The sequence below is a fragment of the Heptranchias perlo genome, chromosome 5, assembly GCF_035084215.1.
Source record: "Heptranchias perlo isolate sHepPer1 chromosome 5, sHepPer1.hap1, whole genome shotgun sequence".
NCBI lineage: Eukaryota > Metazoa > Chordata > Chondrichthyes > Hexanchiformes > Hexanchidae > Heptranchias > Heptranchias perlo.
In genome coordinates this window covers 11,941,331-11,963,991 of record NC_090329.1, presented here as the reverse complement: position 1 = coordinate 11,963,991, position 22,661 = coordinate 11,941,331, and the positions used below count along the sequence as shown (strand labels likewise).

General features: G+C 46.5%; 1 protein-coding gene across 1 annotated transcript in view; it reads left to right on the top strand.

Moving 5' to 3' along the window:
• Window positions 1–17,369, top strand: part of LOC137321556 (kelch domain-containing protein 7A) — a 30,975-nt gene extending 13,606 nt beyond the window's left edge. Inside the window, exon 2 of the mRNA XM_067983952.1 lies at window positions 2,712–17,369. Within this exon, the coding sequence (XP_067840053.1) occupies window positions 3,023–6,820 (3,798 nt within the window). The 5' untranslated portion in view covers window positions 2,712–3,022 and the 3' untranslated portion in view covers window positions 6,821–17,369. The remainder of the gene's footprint in view (window positions 1–2,711) is intronic.
• Window positions 17,370–22,661: the final 5,292 nt, after the last annotated feature.

Here is a 22,661-nt window from a genome sequence, read left to right as displayed (position 1 = left end):
ATATCTCAAGTCTTTCATTTAAACGCGTAGTAGTCAACTTAAGAACGTTTAATTCAGCGGGGGATATCAAAGATCCAGACAGGAGCCCACTCTGTGGGTGTACTGCACTACACTGCGGTACACATAGTTCTGTTTGTAAAAAAAAGTGCAGTTTCATTCCAGAGGAATGTCTTATCTTCTTAGTATTGTCTATGAGAGACAAATGTGCGATTTAAAGACTCCTAACGGGATAAACCGTCAGTTGCTAAATAAAAACCCCCAATGATTTCTATTTTTACAAAAATGCCTAAGGACCCTTCTGTTTGTATTAATGTCAGGATTCCCATTCTATTTCCTTTGTTCTTTCCCTGTTGCCCACATGAACATCATTTATTAACATGCAATGCGACGTTCCGGTTGAGACTATATTCATGACGTTTCTGCGTTTCTCATATCAATGTTGATGTTACCAGCGTCAAGTTTATTGCACTATTATGAAAGGCGGCGTTACCATGGTGCTCACCAGTTTTTAATTCTAGGGTATGAGTCTGAGCCTGACTACAATGTAGCAGTTACAGCGATTACTGAGATCATCTGGAATTTATCCAACGAAACTAGTTCCAGCAAAGGCCCATAAAAAGACATAGAAAACCCGGGGGGCGGGGGGGGGGGTGTTGGCATCACTACAGAAATAAAGTGGAACAGTCAGGGGAGCCCAGATTCCCCAGTTCCACAGCAGAAGGGCTGAGCCAGTCAATGTGAAAGAGCACAGTGCGGATTCCCTTCAGAGACTTCTGGGTCTTCAATGATCTCAAGCAAAAACTGTTCTCCAGCAGGGCAGAACTGAGCTGTTCCGCGGATAGCGTTGATAGTGATTGCTTCAACCAACCAACTCAGCTCTGTTTTTTGGGGGTCCCTCCGTTCCTCACCATCCGCTACTGACCTGGGTCCACGTTACACGCAGTATACATGTAGGTTCGCTCTTTGCAGAATCATATTAAACTTAAACTTTAGCTCATTAACTGGGAACATGGGAGGCAAGGCAAGTGACCTTTACGTGGCTTGGCATGAAGCCGTTAATTATTTTAATATTCAGCCTGTTGGCAGATGTAATGAAAGAGGCATTAGGTGTCATTCGAGTGGCACAATTAGCAATCATCGACTCGTTTGTAATGACAGCAAGCTGTCCGTTATGGAGGAGGGAAGATTCACGCCTGAGGTTATGATGCAAGTATAAAATGTTTTGATTTTGTCTTAAAGGTGCACTGCCTTTACTAAATTCTACTCGCGGATCTCCCGTGGCGTTGCTCGTGTTTCACGTAGAGTAGACTATGATATAAGATCACGAGCATTTTTTATCATGCATTATATGCAAAACATTAATCTGATGCTGTCAACGGCTTGTCTGTAACGTAGTTTGTCCCTTTAAGGCCACAAAGTCTAAATGCTTTAGGTAGACATATTCTGAGATCAATTGGAGTCTTCAAAAAAAAAGAGATCAATTGGAGTGTAACTGGCCCTCTGTCGATTGGCAGATGCTTATAAATCACCGGCTCCTCCCAAAGGTGAAAAGACAGTAAGACCGCACTGGACTGGCTGTTTGTACTTTTGACATTTTCAGTTGTGACACCACAAGTTTATTGGATGTGCGCAAGGCATATATGTGACAAACGTTTGTTTTTTGCTTGGAAACAATGTAGTGGTTACTTTAACTTTTGGCGATGGTGTAAACGTGGTGATACCGGATCGTCCGGCCGTTATACACCTCTCCCGATTGGAAACGAAAATCGCCCAAGGTTAAAATGACCCCCATTGTGTTGTGCGTTTGCAAATAAATGGGAAAATGTTTGCCAGACACACTTAAAATTATGATTATACCTTTATAATAATTAAAATAGCTACAATACAGTTTCCTATTGTGGGTGATCCTGTTTTTATGTTGATTCCTGAATGCAGCCAGTGTCCTTATTGTTGCAAATTACAGAGGAGACATCAGATTTAACCAGTTAATTATAATGCAGATCTAAGATAAACGGGATAGTACCTTGTGAAAATATCTGGGACATGTACAACACACCCTACTTACCTTTCATTGCCTAGAAGTAACACCCGCTCATGTTTAATTTAAAGGTAACACTATAAGAGAACAAGAGCCCAGAGAAAGTTGATGCCAAAATAATAAGCATTGTTTAGTAACCTTTCGAAAGGGGCGCTGTCTTCATATAAAAAAAGTTCTTGGTAAATTTTTGTTTGAGGAGAGAGCAGTCCGGAGAACGGTCTTCCGTTTTCACTCTGATTGCCCTTCAGATTGGTGATTTGATTGGGTATTTTGAGATCATTAACTTGTATGTTTGTAAACAAACAAAAACAAACAAACAAGAATATAAAACTTTGATGTCAAATACTTTTTTTAAGCCCATCAAGAAACCGTGATTATTTTGTTACTGGAATTATCTTTAATTTGAATTCAGATCATTTCAAGGCAACTTTCTGGTGCAGGAAAACATTGATCTCGTCAGTTCGACGAAATTGAATTTAACCAGATGTTCTGACAGTCAGGAAATGATGGTTCTCACTTCAAATACTGTGAAAAGAGGTTGTCTTTGACCAGATATTTTGACAACTACAGATCTAGTGGAAAACACCTTTTGTGTTATGAGAAAATGTTCAAGTTTTGAGCTTTTTTAACCTTTAGACCGTCGAACTAATAAGTTATTTTCCTTTGTGTAAAGGGGGATGCGTGCGAGACCGAATACAACGGGGAAGCTTGGCCGTACAAGAGATCCTGCCAACCTGATTCAACAGGCCGTGAACACCAGGTTACCCCACCTCGTCCCACAGGGAAGTCCGTGCAGCGTCCAGCTCACAAAGCATTGCTGCTAAATGTGCAATATCGTTGCAAACCCAGAACAGGCAGAGTGTGAAGGGACACGCTATAACTGAACGACTGAGTGCTGGGTCCAGGTACTTGATGGGAGTTGTGCCAACGACAGCGTGCACCGTTGAACTGTAGCCAGCGGATGTGTTCAACCTCATCCGATCGATGGATCAGCCCGGCCAGGATCTATTCATTGTCACGACTGCTTCCCCGTTGCAAAGGAACGAGAACTTGGACATTGAGTCTCTGCTGAGGGGCATTCCCGGGAGTCCTTTCCCGGGACAGAGCAGCAACGGGGTAGAAGCAGAAAAGCACCAGGGGCGAACTCTGGCTGTGGGAGGCGGGAAGACGCCGGCTGCCGAAGGAAGGGAGACAGCGGCAGCGGCAGCAGCTTGTTTGCAACATGCGAGGGGAGTTTCAGCCGAGCAGCAGGCGGGCGAGAGCAGACCGTGCACCGGGGAGTCCGCGAGCAGACCGTGCACCGGGGAGTCCGCGGGCAGACCGCGCACCGGGGAGCCCCAGAGCAGACCGTGCACCGGGGAGCCCCAGAGCAGACCGTGCACCGGGGAGCCCCAGAGCAGACCGTGCACCGGGGAGCCCCAGAGCAGACCGTGCACCGGGGAGCCCCAGAGCAGACCGTGCACCGGGGAGTCCCAGAGCAGACCGTGCACCGGGGAGTCCCAGAGCAGACCGTGCACCGGGGAGCCCGCGAGCAGACCGTGCACCGGGGAGCCCCAGGGCAGACCGTGCACCGGGGAGTCCCAGAGCAGACCGCGCACCGGGGAGTCCGCGAGCAGACCGCGCACCGGGGAGTCCGCGAGCAGACCGCGCACCGGGGAGCCCCAGAGCAGACCGCGCACCGGGGAGTCCCAGAGCAGACCGTGCACCGGGGAGTCCCAGAGCAGACCGTGCACCGGGGAGCCCGCGAGCAGACCGTGCACCGGGGAGCCCCAGGGCAGACCGTGCACCGGGGAGCCCCAGGGCAGACCGTGCACCGGGGAGTCCCAGAGCAGACCGTGCACCGGGGAGTCCCAGAGCAGACCGTGCACCGGGGAGCCCCAGAGCAGACCGTGCACCGGGGAGCCCCAGGGCAGACCGTGCACCGGGGAGCCCCAGAGCAGACCGTGCACCGGGGAGTCCCAGAGCAGACCGTGCACCGGGGAGCCCCAGAGCAGACCGCGCACCGGGGAGTCCCAGAGCAGACCGTGCACCGGGGAGTCCCAGAGCAGACCGTGCACCGGGGAGCCCCAGAGCAGACCGTGCACCGGGGAGCCCCAGAGCAGACCGTGCACCGGGGAGTCCCAGAGCAGACCGTGCACCGGGGAGTCCGCGAGCAGACCGTGCACCGGGGAGTCCCAGAGCAGACCGTGCACCGGGGAGCCCCAGAGCAGACCGTGCACCGGGGAGTCCGCGAGCAGACCGTGCACCGGGGAGTCCCAGAGCAGACCGTGCACCGGGGAGCCCCAGAGCAGACCGTGCACCGGGGAGTCCCAGAGCAGACCGTGCACCGGGGAGCCCCAGAGCAGACCGTGCACCGGGGAGCCCCAGAGCAGACCGTGCACCGGGGAGTCCCAGAGCAGACCGTGCACCGGGGAGTCCCAGAGCAGACCGCGCACCGGGGAGTCCCAGAGCAGACCGCGCACCGGGGAGCCCCAGAGCAGACCGTGCACCGGGGAGCCCGCGGGCAGACCGTGCACCGGGGAGCCCCAGAGCAGACCGCGCACCGGGGAGCCCCAGAGCAGACCGTGCACCGGGGAGTCCGCGGGCAGACCGTGCACCGGGGAGCCCCAGGAGGCGAGACCCGAGGGCGGCCTCAGCCCCAGCCCCAGCCCCAGTCCCGCTGGAGGCGCCCCGGGCGGCGGCGGCGGCGGCGGTGTGAGCAGCGAAGGTGCTCGGCGTGTGATTCCAGACACACCCCGTCCACTCACCCGGGCGGCCGAGCAGCAGCAGCAGCAGCAGCGGGACATCGGAAAGACCGCGAACGGCGTGCGGCGGAGCGGCCCGGGGGTCGGCGATGTCCGAGGGGCCGAGCTGGAGACGGGCGGGGGCGGGGGCGGGAGACTAAGAGCTGAGCCCGGGGGGCCTCGGAACGGCTCGCCTTGTAGCTTCGGCTCGTCCCTCTGCTTCTCGGGCCCGTCGAGCGATGAGAGGGACGGGGAGGGGGAGGAGGAGGAGGCGGGGGAGCGGGAGCGGGAGACGGTGGTGAAGAGCCAGCGACAGATTAATAACAGGACGCTGGAGGAGGAGGAGGAGGAGCGGGAGCGGGAGCGGGAACGGGGGGGAGCGGCCGCGACCTCGGCCCCTGTCACCGCCTGGAGCCTAGAGCCCGGAGCCGGGCCGACCAGAGACGACGCCGACCAGGAGCAGGAGCAGGAGCCGAACCCGCCCCAGCCACAGGGCCCCGGGCAGCCCGACCTGATCATCGAGGTGTCGGGCCGGAGGATCCGCGCTCACAAGGCGGTGCTGGCCCCGAGGAGCGACTTCTTCCGCGCCCGCCTGTCGCGCCAGTTCCTGGGCGTCAAGGGGGTGAGTTACGAGGCGCTGCGGGTGCTGCTCGACTACCTGTACGGCGGGGGCCTGGCGGTCAGCGGGGGCAACGCGGCCGAGGTGCTGGCGGCGGCCCGCTTCCTGCAGGTGCCGTGCGCCGTGCTGGCGGCCGCCGACTCGCTGGCGGCCCAGCTGGAGGTGGCCAACTGCCTGGAGCTGCTGGGCCTGGCCAAGAGGCAGCGGCTGGGCCCGCTCAAGGACGCCGCCTACAAGTTCATGAGCGACAACTACCTGCAGGTGCTGCGGGAGCCCGCCGTCTACGGCCGGCTGAGCGGGGCCGAGAGGGAGCTGATCCTGAGGAGGAGGACGGCGGTCGAGGCCGGGGCCGGGGCCGGGGCCCAGGGTGGAGGAGGAGGAGGAGGAGGCGGGGGAGAGAGGTGCCTGGTGCTGGCCGACATCAACGACGTGTACGAGCGGCCTGCCAGCCGGGAGAGCAGCAGGCCTCAGAGCCCGACCGCCGCGGCCGATTCTCCTCAGCCCGGCTCCGGCCACGGCCCCGGCCCCGACCCCGGCCGCTGGCTCTACCGTCACGACGCGGCGGCCGACGAGTGGAGGCCGCTCAGCCGGATCCCCGAGCAAGCCGAGACCCGGGGCTGCGGCCTGTGCACCCTCTACAACTACCTGTTCGTGGCCGGCGGGATCCGGGGCTGCGGCCCGTCCGCCCGCCTCTCGGACCGCGTCTTCACCTACAACCCGGTGACGGGCCGCTGGGCCGAGGTGCGGCCCATGATCCAGGCCCGCTCGCAGCTCAAGCTGGTGGCCCTGGACGGCCACCTGTACGCCATCGGCGGCGAGTGCCTCTTCACCGTCGAGCGCTACGACCCGCGGGCCGACCGCTGGAGCCCGGCCGCCCCCTTGCCCAAGGGGGCCTTCGCCGTGGCCCACGAAGCCACCACCTGCAGCGGCGAGATCTACGTGTCGGGCGGCTCCCTCTTCTACCGGCTGCTCAAGTACGACCCCCGCCGGGACGAGTGGCAGGAGTGCCCGTGCAGCAGCAGCCGGAGGAGGTCCACCGACATGGTGGCCTTGGGCAACTCCATCTACCGCTTCGACCTGGGCCGGGGGCGGCGGCGGCGGCGGCGGCAGGAGGAGGAGGAGGAGGAGCGGCGGCGGCGGCCCGGCATCGCCGTCTTCAAGTACAACACGGTGGCCAGGGTGTGGTCCGAGTTGGCCTGCCTGGGCCCGGCCGCCGGCGGGCCCCCGCCTCAGCCTTTCCGCTGCGCCCTGATGGGCCGGGCCGTCTACTGCGTCAACAGGGCCTGCACCCTGCGCTTCGTGCTGGGCGAGGAGGAGGAGGGCGGCGGCGGCGGCGAGGAAGCGGCGGCCTTCGACAGCCAGGAGCTCAAGGCGTGCGTGGAGGGCAAGGGGCTGCTCTTCCCCATCGTCCTCACCGTCCCCGAGAGGAAGAGGCCATGAGAACAGAACAAAATGGTGTGTGCACACCCCGCCCGGGAAACTGCACTTTCCAACTTTATTATTATTATTATTATTATTAATAATTTGTTAAAATTGCTTTGTTTCTGCAACTCGGGCAAAGCTGCAGCTCGGTTTTTAAATCATTGAAAGCCACCAATGTGTCAGCCACCCATGTCCAAAAGCCTCCTCCTCTTAAATGGCATTATTCAGGATTTTGTTTTAAGTAATAGTAAAACACAACAGTTTTGTCAGTAACTGAAAGAGAGAGAGAGGTGGGGTGGGGTGGGGTGGGGTGAAGGTGGTCTTGGGGCTGCCGCTTCAGAGTTTGATGCAAAGCAGTTTTGGGCAGGCACCAACGCAAAGGTGGGCGCCCCCCGCCCCGCCCCGCCCCGGTCTCCGGAGACTAACGAGAGGGTTCATTTCGATTTGGGGCGATTTTTAAAAAGGGCCAATATCGGATCAGCCGCCCGTTACGCGTGTCCTGATTTTTCACTGACTTTCGGTAGGGGAGTGAAAATCGGGGAGAGATGTACAACGGGCAGCTCGTGCGATGATCGGCCGTTTCGCGCCATCGCCCAAAAGTCAAAACCGCCCCCCCCCCCCTAGGTGCGAAAAGCCCCTGTAGGGAGCTGTGGCACGTTGGGTGCCGTATCTTGGGCAGAAACCCCGAAATTGCGGTGGCCGCTTGGGAGAACACCCCCGAGGAAATTCCCAGCGTGAGTGTCCACACTGCAGATACTAACCTGAATACTAAATGGGCCTGCTGTGCATTTCCAGCATTTTCTATTGAGTATATTTGAGAAGTTGCAATCTCTTTGGAATTTGCAGTAAAAATGGCCACTCCAGGTTAAGCTATTAAACATGGACTCGAGAGGTCGATGAAACTCTCATACGTTTTGGATTGTTAGCATGCCAACATCAACAGCAGTTGGAGTTTGTTGCATTTCTTGCATTTTCTAACACCTGAATAGATAGGTGTGACTTGCAATGTCAGGGATTTTTACTGGCTTGTTATTGCTTTATTACTGACTGTTATAACCCTGTGATAAAGTGTTTATTATCGCTCGATAGCAGCAATGACGTCACAATATTTACTGCACTGTAGACGCCAGTCATCACACATTAACTATACAGAGCGCGAGGCCATTAACCAAAGGACAAACTTAAATAAAACTATATAAACAGATAGTGGGCGGTGAAAGTTAAGGCTGTACTGTAAACTTGGCAGATGAGGATTCAACTGACTGAATAATTCACACAGAATTTTGTTTAATTTATTCTATACACGTACATAGTGGATGTTCAAATAACATTCTCAGACCATTCAAGGTTTGCTTTTAATGGAAGACCGAAGCCATTGTCTATGGTTCCCCACTGCAAACTCCGTTCCCTAGCCGCTGACTCCATCCCTCTCCCTGGCCATTGTCTGAGGCTGAACCAGACAGTTCGCAACCTTGGTGTCCTGTTTGAGATGAGCTTTCCGACCACATATCCGCTGCATCACCAAGACTGCCTACTTCCACCCCCGTAACATTGCCCGTCTCCGCCCCGCCTCAGTTCATCTGCTGCTGAAACTCTTATCAATGCCTTTGTTACCTCCAGACTCAACTATTCCAATGCTCTCCTGGCTGGCCTCCCATCTTCCACCCTCGATCAACTTGAATTCATCCAAAACTCTGCTGCCTGTATCCTAACTCGCACCAAGTCCCATTCTCCCATCACCCCTGTGCTCGCTGACCTTCATTGACTCCTGGTCTGGGAATGCCTCGATTTTAAAAAATCTCACCCTCGTTTTCAAATCCCTCCATGACCCCGCCCCTCCCTATCTCTGTAACCTGCTCCAGCCCTGGAACCCTCCGAGATCTCTGCGCTCCTCCAATTCTTGCCTTTTGCGCGTCCCCCATTTTAATTGCTCCACCATTGGCGGCCGTGCCTTCAGCTGCCTAAACCCTCAGCTCTGGAATTTCCTCCCTAAATCTCTCGGCCTCTCTACTTCTCACTCCTCCTTTAAGACACTCCTTAAAACGTACTCTTTGACCAAGCTTTTGGTCACCTGTCCTAATATCTCCTTATATGGCTCAGTGTCAAATTTTGTTTGAGAACGCTCCTGTGAAGCACCTTGGGACATTTTACTGCATTAAAGGCACTATATAAATGCAAGTTATTGTTGCTGTGCATCTCAACTGAATCCTTTGATGAGATTATTGCCTTGTAATCACTCCTACGTATACACCAGTAATGATTAGTTTGAGCAAATTTTCCCATGATGTAAAAATAGCTTAATTGTGTAGTGCTGATATTTAAATAGCGATCATAGCCTGTTGTCATTGCACAGCCCCTGATATTACACTGGGATACTAGTATTCAAATGCTTACCCCCCTCTCCATTATTTCAGCCAAGGCGTTAACCTGTTTTTAAAAAAAAGAGATTGGTTAACTCCTTTGCTAAAATAGTGAACAAAGAAAATTCAGCGGAAAGGGTTAACTTCATACACTAGTATCCCATGGCATAATTGCAGGGATATAGAGAATAGCAGATGCTTGGCACTGATTACAAAGTGGTAATCTAACTGATTCAGCTTAGGTCTAAACCATGAAACCAAAATTTGCATAGTGTAGTTATCAGATGCATCCTCAGCTACCAAATTTGGAGTATAGCCGAAACTTTCACTGCCCACTATCTGTTTATTTTTGCTTTCTTATATGGGTTTTTTTTTAAGTACACTGTTTCATTGCTAACAGAAACTACCAGTGTTTGCTGTGCTATAGATGTACAACGATATTCACACACAAGGGCCGACTGGATGTCATCCCTCCCAGGTTCTTGAGGGATAAGCTGTGGATAATTACAGTGTAGATTCTACATCTGATATCCATTCTGTGTAAGTTACCAGTGTTCTAATGTATTAGTTTTACCCCATCAGGTTATTAAGAATGCAGTTATACAATGGAACCCACATAATTGTAACAGCTTGGGACAACCTTGCAAATTGCGATAAAACAGGAATTTCTATAAAGCGGGAAGCAACAAAAGGCGAAGCTGATCTGGTGCACAACAGCCTTTATTTAACTAAATTTCGTACAACATATTAGAACAAAGGGGAATACCGTATAGGGTCTTAAAAACTAAAGAAAATTGCTGACATAGTGAGTTTTTTTAACGCAGCAAAGAATTCTGTGATTTTTTTTTTGGTGGAGATCTGAAGTTATAAACCTCCGCACCTTCCCCTCTAGTGCATAAAATTTATCAAAGTTTCACTATCAATTAACTCAGTGTATCGACGCAGAACGCACAGTGCAGAATCTATCTCTGTATCTTTGGGAACTTCCAGCTCTGGCACGTCTTTATTTACATCGTCTGTTTCCCAGTCTTTCAGAGAAGACATTGGCCCAGATTTTGCTGGAGCGGGATATCTCGCAGCAGACCCCGTTTATTAGATTTTTTTTCCTCACCCTTCAGCTCGAAAATCTTTTGCGCCTCAGATTGTTGGAAGTGTGAGCTGATAACGGCATGGGGTCATCTGGGACGTTGGTGAACGATGGGACCAACAGTCTATCTCCTTAACCAGTGAGATTTAAGGATAAAGAAAGAAACAGAGGATCAGCGGAGAAGGAAATAGGGTGAATTAGAGTCAAATTAGTTAAAGAAAGAGAAATAAAGAGAGGGAAAGAAAGATTGAGATTAAGAGAGAGAGAGGAAAAGTTTAAAAAAAAAATAATTTTAATAATCTCTAATTTACTACCTGTGGGAATGAGACTCCACAGTTTCAGTTGTTCCCTTTCTGGGCCAGAGAGGTTGAGTGGCATTGCAGGAATGTAAATCTTGTCATTAAAAGGGTCCTTACGTCATTAAGTACCAACCCTAACTGTCTGCAGTAAGTTCAGTTCATTTTAACAGTGCAAACCCAGCAATTTCTTGTAACTCACGGGGAGGTTGATGGCGAGCTCCCATTTTTGCATGGCTAACGGCGGAGCCGCGCAAATCGTCCTGCAATTTGTGGCGATTCGCAACTTGCGGGATATCTCTTCCTCGTCACAAATTGCTGGGTTATTTACACACTAAATAAAGGCGTGCGCATTAAACTCGCCATTGTTTCCCAGCAAATTTTGGGACACGATTCCTGCATCAGTCATCTCTGCACTGTTGATGCTGAGTTCTTTGGCAAGCTCATTAGGTTTAGCTTCAAACAGGCAGCCGTAAAGCTGGATTTTCTGAGCTTTTTTTGAGATTAAACCACCTAAGCAGTGCTTCATCAACATCGGCCATCTTACTTTCATGCTTCCTATCTCTGTTCTCATTTCTTTCCCAGTCCTTCAAGACATCTGCTTTTCTTTTCAGAATTCTAGAAACCTAAGATTCAGAAATGCCGTGCTTCTGTGCGACTACCTTTTGAATCCTCAATTCCTTCAAACTGTTCAAAAAATTCACTTGTTTGCGCTTTTTTTGTTGAGCCACCTTCCATTCCATTCCATCTTCACCCACACAACACTAGCAAACGGGCAGAAACCAAGTCAAGCTGGTCCTTGGGTACATTGACCACCAAATACACTTAGATTGAGAGGTGAAAGTCTCATGTTCAAAGGTGACAAGTCTCATTAAAGTGGGATTTCTGCACATCATACTTGCATGTAAGTGGGAATTGCAATGAGAAAATTGCAATAAAATTTTTCCCAACTGGAAGTATAGGTTCCAGTTGTGAAAAATGGCACTTCTGGATGCATTAAAATGAGAATTGTAATTAAGTGAGTTATAAATCAGCATGAAATTTTTAGTGTAACCCCAGAGTAAGGGACCGAATTGACTGAACGCATTGAAGCCAAGTAGTGTAAAACCCCCCATGAGGAAGTTGTCTCACATTGTCACCATGTTGAATACAACTCCAGTCTGATGTGAAGTAGGGTTTAGAAAATGCTCAGGTAGTCCATTGGACTCCTCGCCACTTTTAAAATCGCTGCCATCAGCCCCCCTGTCCTGAAACCACGAAACCTTCTCAGTAGCTGCTTGCTTACATAATTGGCAGAACTCTCCCGTTGTGGGAAGAGTGCAGTTCACAGTCCTTGGGTATTGCCAGCTGTACTTTGCACTCCACAATTACCAGTCTCAGACTGGCACTACAATAAAACTGTAGCCTAAAACAATTTATTTGTAGTTGTTTTCCTGGATCTTGGAGCGAAATAATCTATAAAAACAATACACATGAACATGCTCAAAGTTTTACTGAGAAAATCACGGATTTTTTTTTTAATCAGATTTTACTGAAGTGAATAGCTACTGAAATAGTTGCCCTAATATATAGTCGGATCAGCAATTCACCTATGTTGTCTCCAGGACAACAATCATTAAGTTTTTACTAGACTAGAATAATTGCAATGTGAACTGAGTTTATGTGAACACAGTATTACAATGAAAGTTAGTAATCTGTTCCCGGGGTTTAAGACCAACTGTATTTTTCCATGCTAGTTCTTTTTTCAAATGTGCTGATTATTTGGTTGGAAGGGTAGTTTGCAGTGATTGTTTTATATGAATGTGGCTTTCAGCACTATGGGAGGAGTTTCCTCTGTGTGCTGTGTGTAAATCCATTATTTTATAAACAGGTTTATGATTTTATATCGGGGAAATGTTTCCTCCCTTCCCCTTCCCCCCCCCCCCCCCCCCCCCCCGGACCACCACACTGGAAAATGTTAAGAGATGGGATGTCAAGAACAGAATTTCATTGAGCGTCTCACTAGTTCTATATTGGCAAAACCAAGATACCATCCATAAAGTCAACTCTGGAGACCAGACAGATACTTATATAAACTGATAAAAGTCACAGCCTAAGCTCCTGGCAAATACCCCAAACCACAAACATTAAAAGCTTTGTTCGCTTAAAAATCCTCTTTATATTGATAGCCCCGTTTGTTAAAGATCCACGAGCACAATTGATGCTGTGCTTTGCAGGATATTAACAGCAGCCTTACATTATTGGATGAAGACAGTCTTTTTCTTGCTCTTGTTGTAAAGTCTTTTTAAAACAATATTCCTTGCTTTCGTAGATTCCTGTCACCATGTCACCAGGCAGCTAGCCTGATTCTAGGGGTCCGGGAAAGTTGCTGTTGAGCTGGGCACTAGGAGGTGACAGGGATGACCTGGGGTGAATCACTCTCTGACTTGTTCCCCTCCATCCTTGTAGTGGAGCACTTCCCACTCCCCAAGCACGTCAAAGTAGCATGACTAACACCAGGGACTTAGCATGTATGGGGGATAGTGAGCTTTAATCTGTGTCCCACTGCTATTCTTGGGGCAATGCTAAGATGCGTTAGCATCTAAAGGTAGTTACAGAAATTGGGAATGTGTTCAGGAATTCACCAGATCAAAATATTTGGAGGCTTATTGCCCCATGACTTAATTTTAATTAAAGAGCTGCTGATCATTTGATTGCTACTGTCCATCCTAATCCCATCCTGTGTAAAACAGTATTGATTGATTTCTCCACAGTCGACAACAATAACCGGCACTTTTGTAGTGCCTTTAACGTAATAGAACTTCCCAATGCTTCACAGAGGCAAACTACCCAATAAATTGGGCAGTAATGAGAGAAGGATTAAGGTTATTGATTTGAAGACATGATCAAAAGGTAGATTTTGATGAGGCTTTTGAAGGATGGAAAGAGAGATAACAAGGTGGGATTTAGAAGAGCTTCCCAGAGTGGGACCGAAACAGCTGAAGGCTCCACTGCTGAAAGTAGAGTAGAGGGGGAGGGTATTCTTTCACAAACATTACAGTACGGTTGAAGCATTGTTCAAGTTTGTTCAAATGTCACGAAGTTCACGATTTTAATAAGAGCTATCATAATGTGACATCAGAGGTCAGCGGCATGACCAGCAGCAGTCTAACCACCATCGGTTTCATAAGGACACTTCTTGTATTCTTTGGGGTTTTCTGTTAGTTTACATTGGCCTCTTGTTATCCTTTAGATCCAATTATATAAATCTGTTTTGATGAATTACTTCCCTTACAAACCATACATGGTGACAAACCTGCAGCATAGAATCTTCTGAAAAAAAAAATCAGACAGTTAAATAGAACCTTTTTACTGGTCAAAATTCATAATTTAATACTTAGAATTATTTTCACAATTAAACAAGGGAAATATCAAATTATATTGTTCTACCACTTTAAATCCCATTCTTTTGTAATGCACAAAACTGTAATTTCCCCTGACATTTCAGCACTTTATTTTAATCAAATCTTTAACCATGCCAATTAATGTTTTCAAATCAAGGTCAAAATACCTGACAATATATTCCAATAATGTATTCTTGGTTTGGGTCATTGTATTGCCAAACACACACAAAACAGCCGATGCTGCTCTTTCTTTACAATTTAGCAGCCATTGTTACACACAATGGAACTTTAAGCAGAGTCAATAGCCCAGTGAATGTCACCAGCGTGCATGTGGGATTGACGTAAATCAATTGAATATCCATTTTGTCAAGTCTAGTGACTTAACTAGAAAATTTATTGCTGCTAAATAGTGGCGTGCATCCAAAAGCAACATCAATGCACTTTTCTGATCCAAATGATTCCTCGTTTAAACCCCAACAGTGTTATCAACTAGAAGTCTGCCCTTGTGTGTTGATGTCGAAGTAGAGTTAACCCATCATTTGCTGAACCAGAGCTGCTGGAGTATGAGTTAGGGCTTTGAAATCTGTGAATTGTCTGTTACACCAGTACAATCACACTCTGCACCCCAGCAACTACCAGGGTCAAATTTACCTGGTATCTGTTCTCATTGTAGTTGTCTCCAGCACCCTTTTGTTGTGCCACATATAATTTTAAAAAACAGGCCTTACCAAGACCCATTTTACCTCATTTATTTGGTACAGATGTACCCACTCTGATTATAAATGGTCTGATTCAAAGGAAAACTTTTGTCTGCTTCACTGTATTGCATATGCAGATTCTGTTACATTCCAGCTTGTTTGTCTCCTACTTAAAAATACCTGAACATGTTCTAGGCTGTATAGTTTATGGTTTTAAAAGTCAGGTTCAATCTAGCTTGATGTACTCAGTTCCTAGCCATTAGTAGTAGTGTTTCTAACTGAACCGCTAGAATAATCAATGTGATTGAGCTATTGATCCAAATAAATTAACAGCTAACTAAATGGCATTGCCCTGAATTGGACAGAAAAGCTAAATTTAGTCTGACTCCAAATCCAAGCAAGTCTGTGTAATTAGGAGGGATGCAAGTGAGACATTTATCAGATCTAATGTCATGTATAGGACAGTAAACACTTGGCAGTGCAATACAAGGCAATAATTCAATTTGGATGGTTATTCACACTGTAAAAAGTGAACTGAGAGCGAAACCCTCCCAAGTTTTGGAGATACAACATACATAAGAACATACGAATTAAGAGCAGGAGTAGGCCATTCGGCCCCTCGAGCCTGCTCTGCCATTCAATAAGATCATGGCTAATCTGATTGTGACCTCAACCCTACTTTCCCGTCTACCTACTATAACCTTTGACTCCCTTGTTAATCAGGAATCTAGAGATCTGATTGATACTGGCATCTCCAAAACTTGGTCTGTGTCAGTTGGATTTAGCAGTCTTAAATTGCTAGACATTACAATGATATTGTTGTGACCTCATGACAATCGGAGTGCATTCACCAGAAGACCGAGCACCATAGTTAAAGTTGTCAGTAATATGAGTAAATGGTTCAAAGTCACTTGGGCGGAACATTCTTTTTTATGAACAAAAATCTGCTTTTCGCAGCAGGTAGGAGGAGCTTGACCGAAATATGACATCATGTGATGTCGTCGTCACATTGCAGCCAAACCACTCGCTCCCCGTCCCTTGAACCCAGACTGCAGGAGGCCTTATTTTGCACTGTGATCTGCAGTTTGGATGTCAAAACCATCAGCCAGTGCAGTTCGATGTGGTCGATCATTAGTCATTGCTCACGTACCACCTTCACGCATCGTGGCAAAGCACTTCGCTGCGAGTTGGCATGTGAATGTACTCTGAATGACATTGTGAACTCGAGCAGTTTCTGAACATCCAAGGTTGAATTATTCCCTCAAATGCTCTACCCATCACTTGTTATTCTCATAATGCATAGTTTATTTTTTAAAAAATCATTAATTTTTTTACTGCTATGTGGGAGACGGGCTGAGTGTGGTAGAAGTAATGTGATATAGACAGAAAGGACATAAAAATGATAGTGGTGTCACAGGAGTGGAAGGCACAGCATCACAGGAACAATGCCACAGTAATGTCAGATCACAGAAAAATATACAGTACATTATGCATTTTATATATGTTATGCATACAAACTGTTAAACCCTAAAATAAATAAAACTCTATGTCAAGTGGAAGAGGTAGTGCTCAGAATCTGTGTGTATGATAATAATGGAACCTAAAAAGTTGTGTGGGACCGCTACTAAATTTGTACTATTTGTGACTCAGTGATTCCAGCTCGTATATTGTATGTGGAAATGCAGCATGTTTGCCTATTGCACAGTCAGTGCAACCAATGCATGCGGTGCCATGTGATTCAGGTGTCAATCTCCTCTAAGGCCTCGGCATGTAAATAAAGAGGCAAATATAAGACATTATCAGTAAATGTTCACGTTGTTCAGTTGCATTGTGGAGTATGGTTCTGGCCACACCTCAAGAAATAACTGCTGAAATATTTTCAGACTTTTTTAGATGACAGATTGGAAACAATTTTACAGTAGTTTTGATGGTCAAACTGTTATTCATTATCTGTGATAAAGCCACTCGCACTGCAAGAGGAACATGATCTTGAAAGGATAGCAACTTTAAGACTCTGCTTTATGATTAATGGCACAGCCGCAGTGATCATTGTTAAGGACTGGAATGAGTAATTAAGTGGACAAAAAAGAATCTGATTCCGTCTTTCAACCTTTGCCTCAATTTCCCAAGCACTTGACTCTTCTGAACCAAGCTAGGACTGTTCGCATTCATAAAGCAGAGTCTGATAAAGGCTAATGCACTAGCCTGTGGAGAACATGATTGAAACGGTGTCGGTTCTTATTCAATCTAGAATTATTAATGATGATTAATCGTTCATTGATTTATGTAAGCACAGGACATTTTAATCCAGAATACCCTTTCCAGTGTTCCCCACCAAAAGTGTAAAATTATTAAATAAAGGAAAGTTGATGATTTATGCTGTGTATTTGTGAACGGAATTGCAGATGTTTACACTGGTAACTCCTTGAACTGTCAGTATTCTTTCTACTCATGTATAAAAGGACCATGTGGTCCTTTGATGGACTGTGCTTGGACCACTTGTAAATAATCCATGACATGATGGGAGTTGCTAACTTTTACCACCTTGTGAGAAGAGCTAATGTTACAAAGGCACTGTGCAGCTAAAAGCATCTTTTTTATTGTTTATTGATGTATTTATTAACATTTCATTTATGGACATTGTATAGTTTGAGTGAAAATGTAAAACTTTAATACAGACCAATTCAATCTAACAGAAGTGATGTAATAAAGAGCTTAAATGCTTGTGGCAATTTTTCAGCAAGTTTGAAGTGTGTATTCTATGGATTCAGTTTGATTAAATATGGGAGATTCACACCACTAATGAACCTACAACAATCCTCTTTAATGCTCGCTCGCTCTTCCTTCCAGTATTTATTTCTGATTCAAAATTACATGTTGTTACCACAGTCATTTTGTTTTATACAGTGGAGTAAGAAAGACAGACCTTGGGGTAATTTTGACTTTGTGCGATAGTGTCAAACAGGTGACATCGAATCGGCAGCCTGCTTTATATCCCTCCCGATTTTTATTTCCATTTCACTTTATATAGTGCCTCGTTAAGTCACTGAGATCTCACAAAGTGCTCCACGAATAGTGAATTAACTTTGAAATGCACCATTTGTCATATGGACAGTTACACCGGTCTTGTGCAAGATCCCACAAACAGCAACGAATAACCAATCAGTTTGTTTTTAATGGTGTTGGTTAAGGGAGGAATGCTGGCCAGGACAAGGGATCTTGCCTTTCAAGGAGTGCAGTGAGTTCTTTTGCGCCCACCTGAATAGACAGACGGGGCCTCTATTATATCTCGAGCTAAGACAGTTGTGATAAAGCAGCACTCGCTCAGTGCTGCACTGGAGTGTGAATATGTGCCCAAGTCTTTGTGGTAAGTTGACACTTAGTAGATAGTCCATAGATATACATAAAAATATCAGGAACTACTCGTACAGTTGATCAATCATTTTATTTATTTATAAAAAGGTAAATAATATTTTCTCCCTATCCTTTTCTCATCTCTGGTCCAGATACTATTCCTACCCAATAGGCAGGTCAAACACCCAGTTTCCAGGCTTCTCTTTATGTTGCTCTGTAACTAGCTATCAGAAAGTGTTCAGGAATGGCTTTGATAACTCTCCTACCCCATGGGAAAGTGCCTGGCTTCCACTCACTCATGGGATGGAACTCCCTATTTGGGGAACTGTGACCTCAAACCCACACTCACCTTTCTCTGGCACAGCACATGAAAGTACCAATACACAACCTGCTCAGTCATGTATGTGAATCATTATTAGCATATTTTGGTTACTGTTGAAAGTTTTTGTTTTTATATACATTTTTGTCAAAAAAATGCATCCTGCCCTTTAGTTTATGGTTGTAATATTCCACATTTGAGAGTTTCTGTGCCCAAATCGTTCCAATGAAAGAGAGAATGGTAGATTTTTGTCATTACCAGTTGAGCGGTGAGGATGAAAATCTACCCTGGACTCTCATCATTGACATCCTTTCAAAATCAAATTGTTACGAACAATGGTCATTAACTTTCTTCTGTCAATTTTAGTTGACTTGTCGGCTTGGAATTTCCTCCGTGGGCCCAACCTGGCAGTTAGACCCGAAAAAAAGCCCAATCCTGCATCCATTCTGCTGATGTCAAGCGTTCAGATTTCCTGCGCATCTCAGTAGAAAAGCCCGAATGTAAAGTGGGCGGAAACAATCGGGGCCCAAGGAAAGTGCAGAAATTACACCATATATTCCTTCTTTAAGTATGTAAATTATCGTTTCAACTGATTTAACTATCATTTATGCACAGCATGTTTAAGAACCTGAAATCGGGGAAGCTTTTCAATTTTTAATGGGCCTTGTACTTATGCCATAAAAATGCATCCAAAGAAACAGAAAAGACAGTGCAGGTCTCAGTAAGGATCAATTTTTTAAAAAAACATTCAATAAAAACACCAGAAAAATTACTTTTGTTTCCTGAAAATCTGGTGATAATTTGAAGAGGGCCTCTGAACCAGAGCAATTGCAGGATACTCGCATTTGTAACCTGGGGAGGGGAGGGTGCAGTTTTGTGGGCGGGGATCTGTAGGCTAACACAAATGGTCGAGGAGGTTAAGCCATAAATGAGTTACGTGAGTAATTCGCACCCAAAATTTCGCGATTGCGTAGGCCGCGTATTTGAATTGCGCCCAGAGTGCGCGTATCTCTGGGCGCAAATACACAGGAAATTCCAGGCCATAAAATATTTCTGTAGAAGTATGCTGATGTTTCAGTGAATGAATGCACTACCCATGGGCACCTGAGCTATGCAGACCAGGAAACTCCTAGGTTCAAACCTTCATCTGTGTTAAGTTAGGCTTACCTCAGTCAGGGCAGCAATTAGGGTGGTACAATTGGTTCCGATGTCTCTGGGTTGGGGAATAAAAGATCCTCATTGCCACCAGTGAGTCCTACTGCAAGGTGTAGAGGTGTGGACATCTGATGAGGATAAAATCAGATTTAGCCTTCAAGCTTGCCATGGTCCAACAGGCTGCTGATTCTTTCTATCTAGGCTCACACATGAAGGGAGGACACTTGGGCTGCTAGTGCCCAGGGAATCATACTTTAGTGCGAGTCTTCACCATCAGGAAAGGAAAGGGGAAAAAAATTGGGTGCGAAATTCTATTGAAATGCTTTTGACAAGATTAGTCGGTACTGACTTGGAAGGGTTCCTGAGCTCAGTGTTAGGATAAGTACAGTTGGTAGTGAATTGTCCCTGTGTTTATGCTTCTAGAGCAGATGGTACAAAACTGCGATCCTGACGGAGCCTCGTCCGTCAGGAATGTGTATCAAGAAATTGCAGGCAGACACCTCACTATTATTCATCCACTAATTGTAATGATGTTTCCATAAATGCTACTTTAGCCCTCTCACAATCAGACTTGATAACTCTTTTAAACCTACGCTCCTGAGTGTGTCATCAGCATTTACTATTTAAATATAAAATGGACGGAGCAAAGAAAAGGGTGTAAAAATCATAATTGTAATTGGTTTTAAAAGAGACCCTGATGTGAATCTCCCTTTTAGGACAGAATGATTCTCAAGAAGTTTCCTGGTAATGGCCATAAATCATTTGTACCCTTGTGTATTTCTAAATCGTAATTAAAAAAGGAACCTGCAAAGACCATTAGGCCCAAGCCACCTGACTTTTTTGATAGATCAACGTCTCCTACCTGCTTTGTCACCATATCTCCCAATCTTTTCTCTTTTCCAAAACACATCTAATTCCCTTTAGAACCCATTCCCTGATAACATATTACACAATGTCTTGGATGAAAAAGTTCCAAATGACTTTCTTGTTACCCTTAATTTTTTTTATTTCTAACATGATTCCTGCTGTTTGAGCCCACCATTATCGTGAACTATTTGCCTGGTTCAATTTTTCCAGTCATCTCCGTAGCCTTGAACACGTCAGTCATTTTATCTCAAAATTACATCCATCATGAAACTTTTTTTAATTGGAGCTGATCAGGGTATTTTTGGGTAGACTAGTTGATAACGCGTCAGAGGATCAGGTATATGGTGACAGACTTTGATGCTGAGTCTATTGCATCTGCTTCTGTACGGGTTTGCTGCGTGGAGGTCAACATTACACAGCTGCAGCCTAACTGGAAGCCTGGCAGAGGTCAAGATACCTCACCTTCTCTCCTCAGCTCCACCTCCTCCTCTAGACAGCTTGACTAAGAATAGTGGGACTTTCAATAGGTTGGCAGATTGCTCAGAATGAGCTTTCTGTCGTTCTACGTGACACATGCAGTACATTTTAATGATACAGTTTACGGACATGGCGCTGAATTATGGTCAGTCCTTCCCACATTTCACAATTTTCCTTTCTCACGGTAGTACCAGTTTCTTGACCACACCTTCGCATTTCAGTAAGTCAACTTGGAACTTTGAATTCTCAGAACACAGAGATCAAGTTCTGTTTGTATTGGCACAATTGACTTCAGGCACCTTTGAGATAAAATTTCACAAGCTTTTTGACACCGAGCCAAAAACAGAGTCCATTGAACATTTTCCTGATTGCTCAGCGAGTTTATCCATTGAGTCGCTGAGCTACAAAGACCAGGAACGTCCCAGGACCGTGCTGATTTAACTGATTTTACCCAGGGCAGTGGTAAGAGAGCATTAATTGGCATCTGCTCCTCTCCTCGAGCCATTTAGGGAGTGGAAATTAGATCATGGTTGACAATTCTGATCGCTATCCACTGATGGAAGTGCATGTGTGCGGACGTTGGGGGCGAGGACAGACTCGGACTCAGCTGTGATGCCTCCACAATCAAATAGTCAGCTGACAATCACCGTCAAAGTTAATGAGTATAAGGAGCCGCACAACACCAGGTTATAGTCCAACAGCTTTATTTGAAATCACAAGCTTTCGGAGCTTTGCTCCTTCGTCAGGTGAAGTGAAGAGTTCCTGGTCTTTGGAGCTCAGTGACTCAATGGATAAACTCACTGAGCAATCAGGAAAATGTTCAATGGACTCTTTTTTTTTGGCTCGGTGTCAAAAAGCTTGTGAAATTTTATCTCCAAGGTGCCTGAAGTCAATTGTGCCAATACAAACAGAACTTGATCTCTGTGTTCTGAGAATTCAAAGTTCCAAGTTGATTTACTGAAATGTGAAGGTGTGGTCAAGAAGCTGGTACTACCGTGAGAAAGGAAAATTGTGAAATGCGGGAAGAACTGACCATAATTCAGTGCCGTGTCTATAACTCTTCACTCACCTGACGAAGGAGCAAAGCTCCGAAAGCTTGTGATTTCAAATAAAGCTGTTGGACTATATGTTGTGCGACTCCTTACATTTGTCCACCCCAGTCCATCACCGGCATCTCCACATCAAAGTTAATGAGTGAATAATAGCCATGGTGCCCCATACACCAGAAACAGGGAACCCCTTCAGCATGGTAGGGAGAAAATTGGAAACGAAAAATCCACAGGAAAAGGAGTCCTGAGTTATAACTGAGTGCTATTCACAGCTTACGTTAAAGTTTATACAAGGTTGAAGACAGGTTATTAGCAGAGCCAGCAGAAAATTCACTCCTTACGGGGGATCAGACAAAGTAAATTTTCAGAAGCCTATATCTGCCCAGTCAATGAATTTCATATCAGGACAGAATCACCAATATTCACATATCTGCTCTACACTCACTGTATATAAAACAAAGAATGCACACACAAACGTTCTCTTGATCAAAGTGGAAGAGCTAAGTCACTACTTCCGACTGAACCAACCTCCACCCCCAAAAATCATCCTGATGCAGCCCACTTGACAAGTTACAATCTCCTGATGCTTCAACAAAGTAATACACCTGGGTACAGTGTACAGGAGGACAAGCAGAAGCCTACTTCAGGCAGGATCCAGAACTGCCTGAATTATTAAGGCTTGCAACCAATGGAAGGGATCAGGATCAATTGGAATCCACTTATAGCTCATCTCCTGGGGATGCCCAGATGATACGGAACAGAGCACTAATCTCCCCACATTCCCTCCACTCATGGAACACCTGCATTACATTTT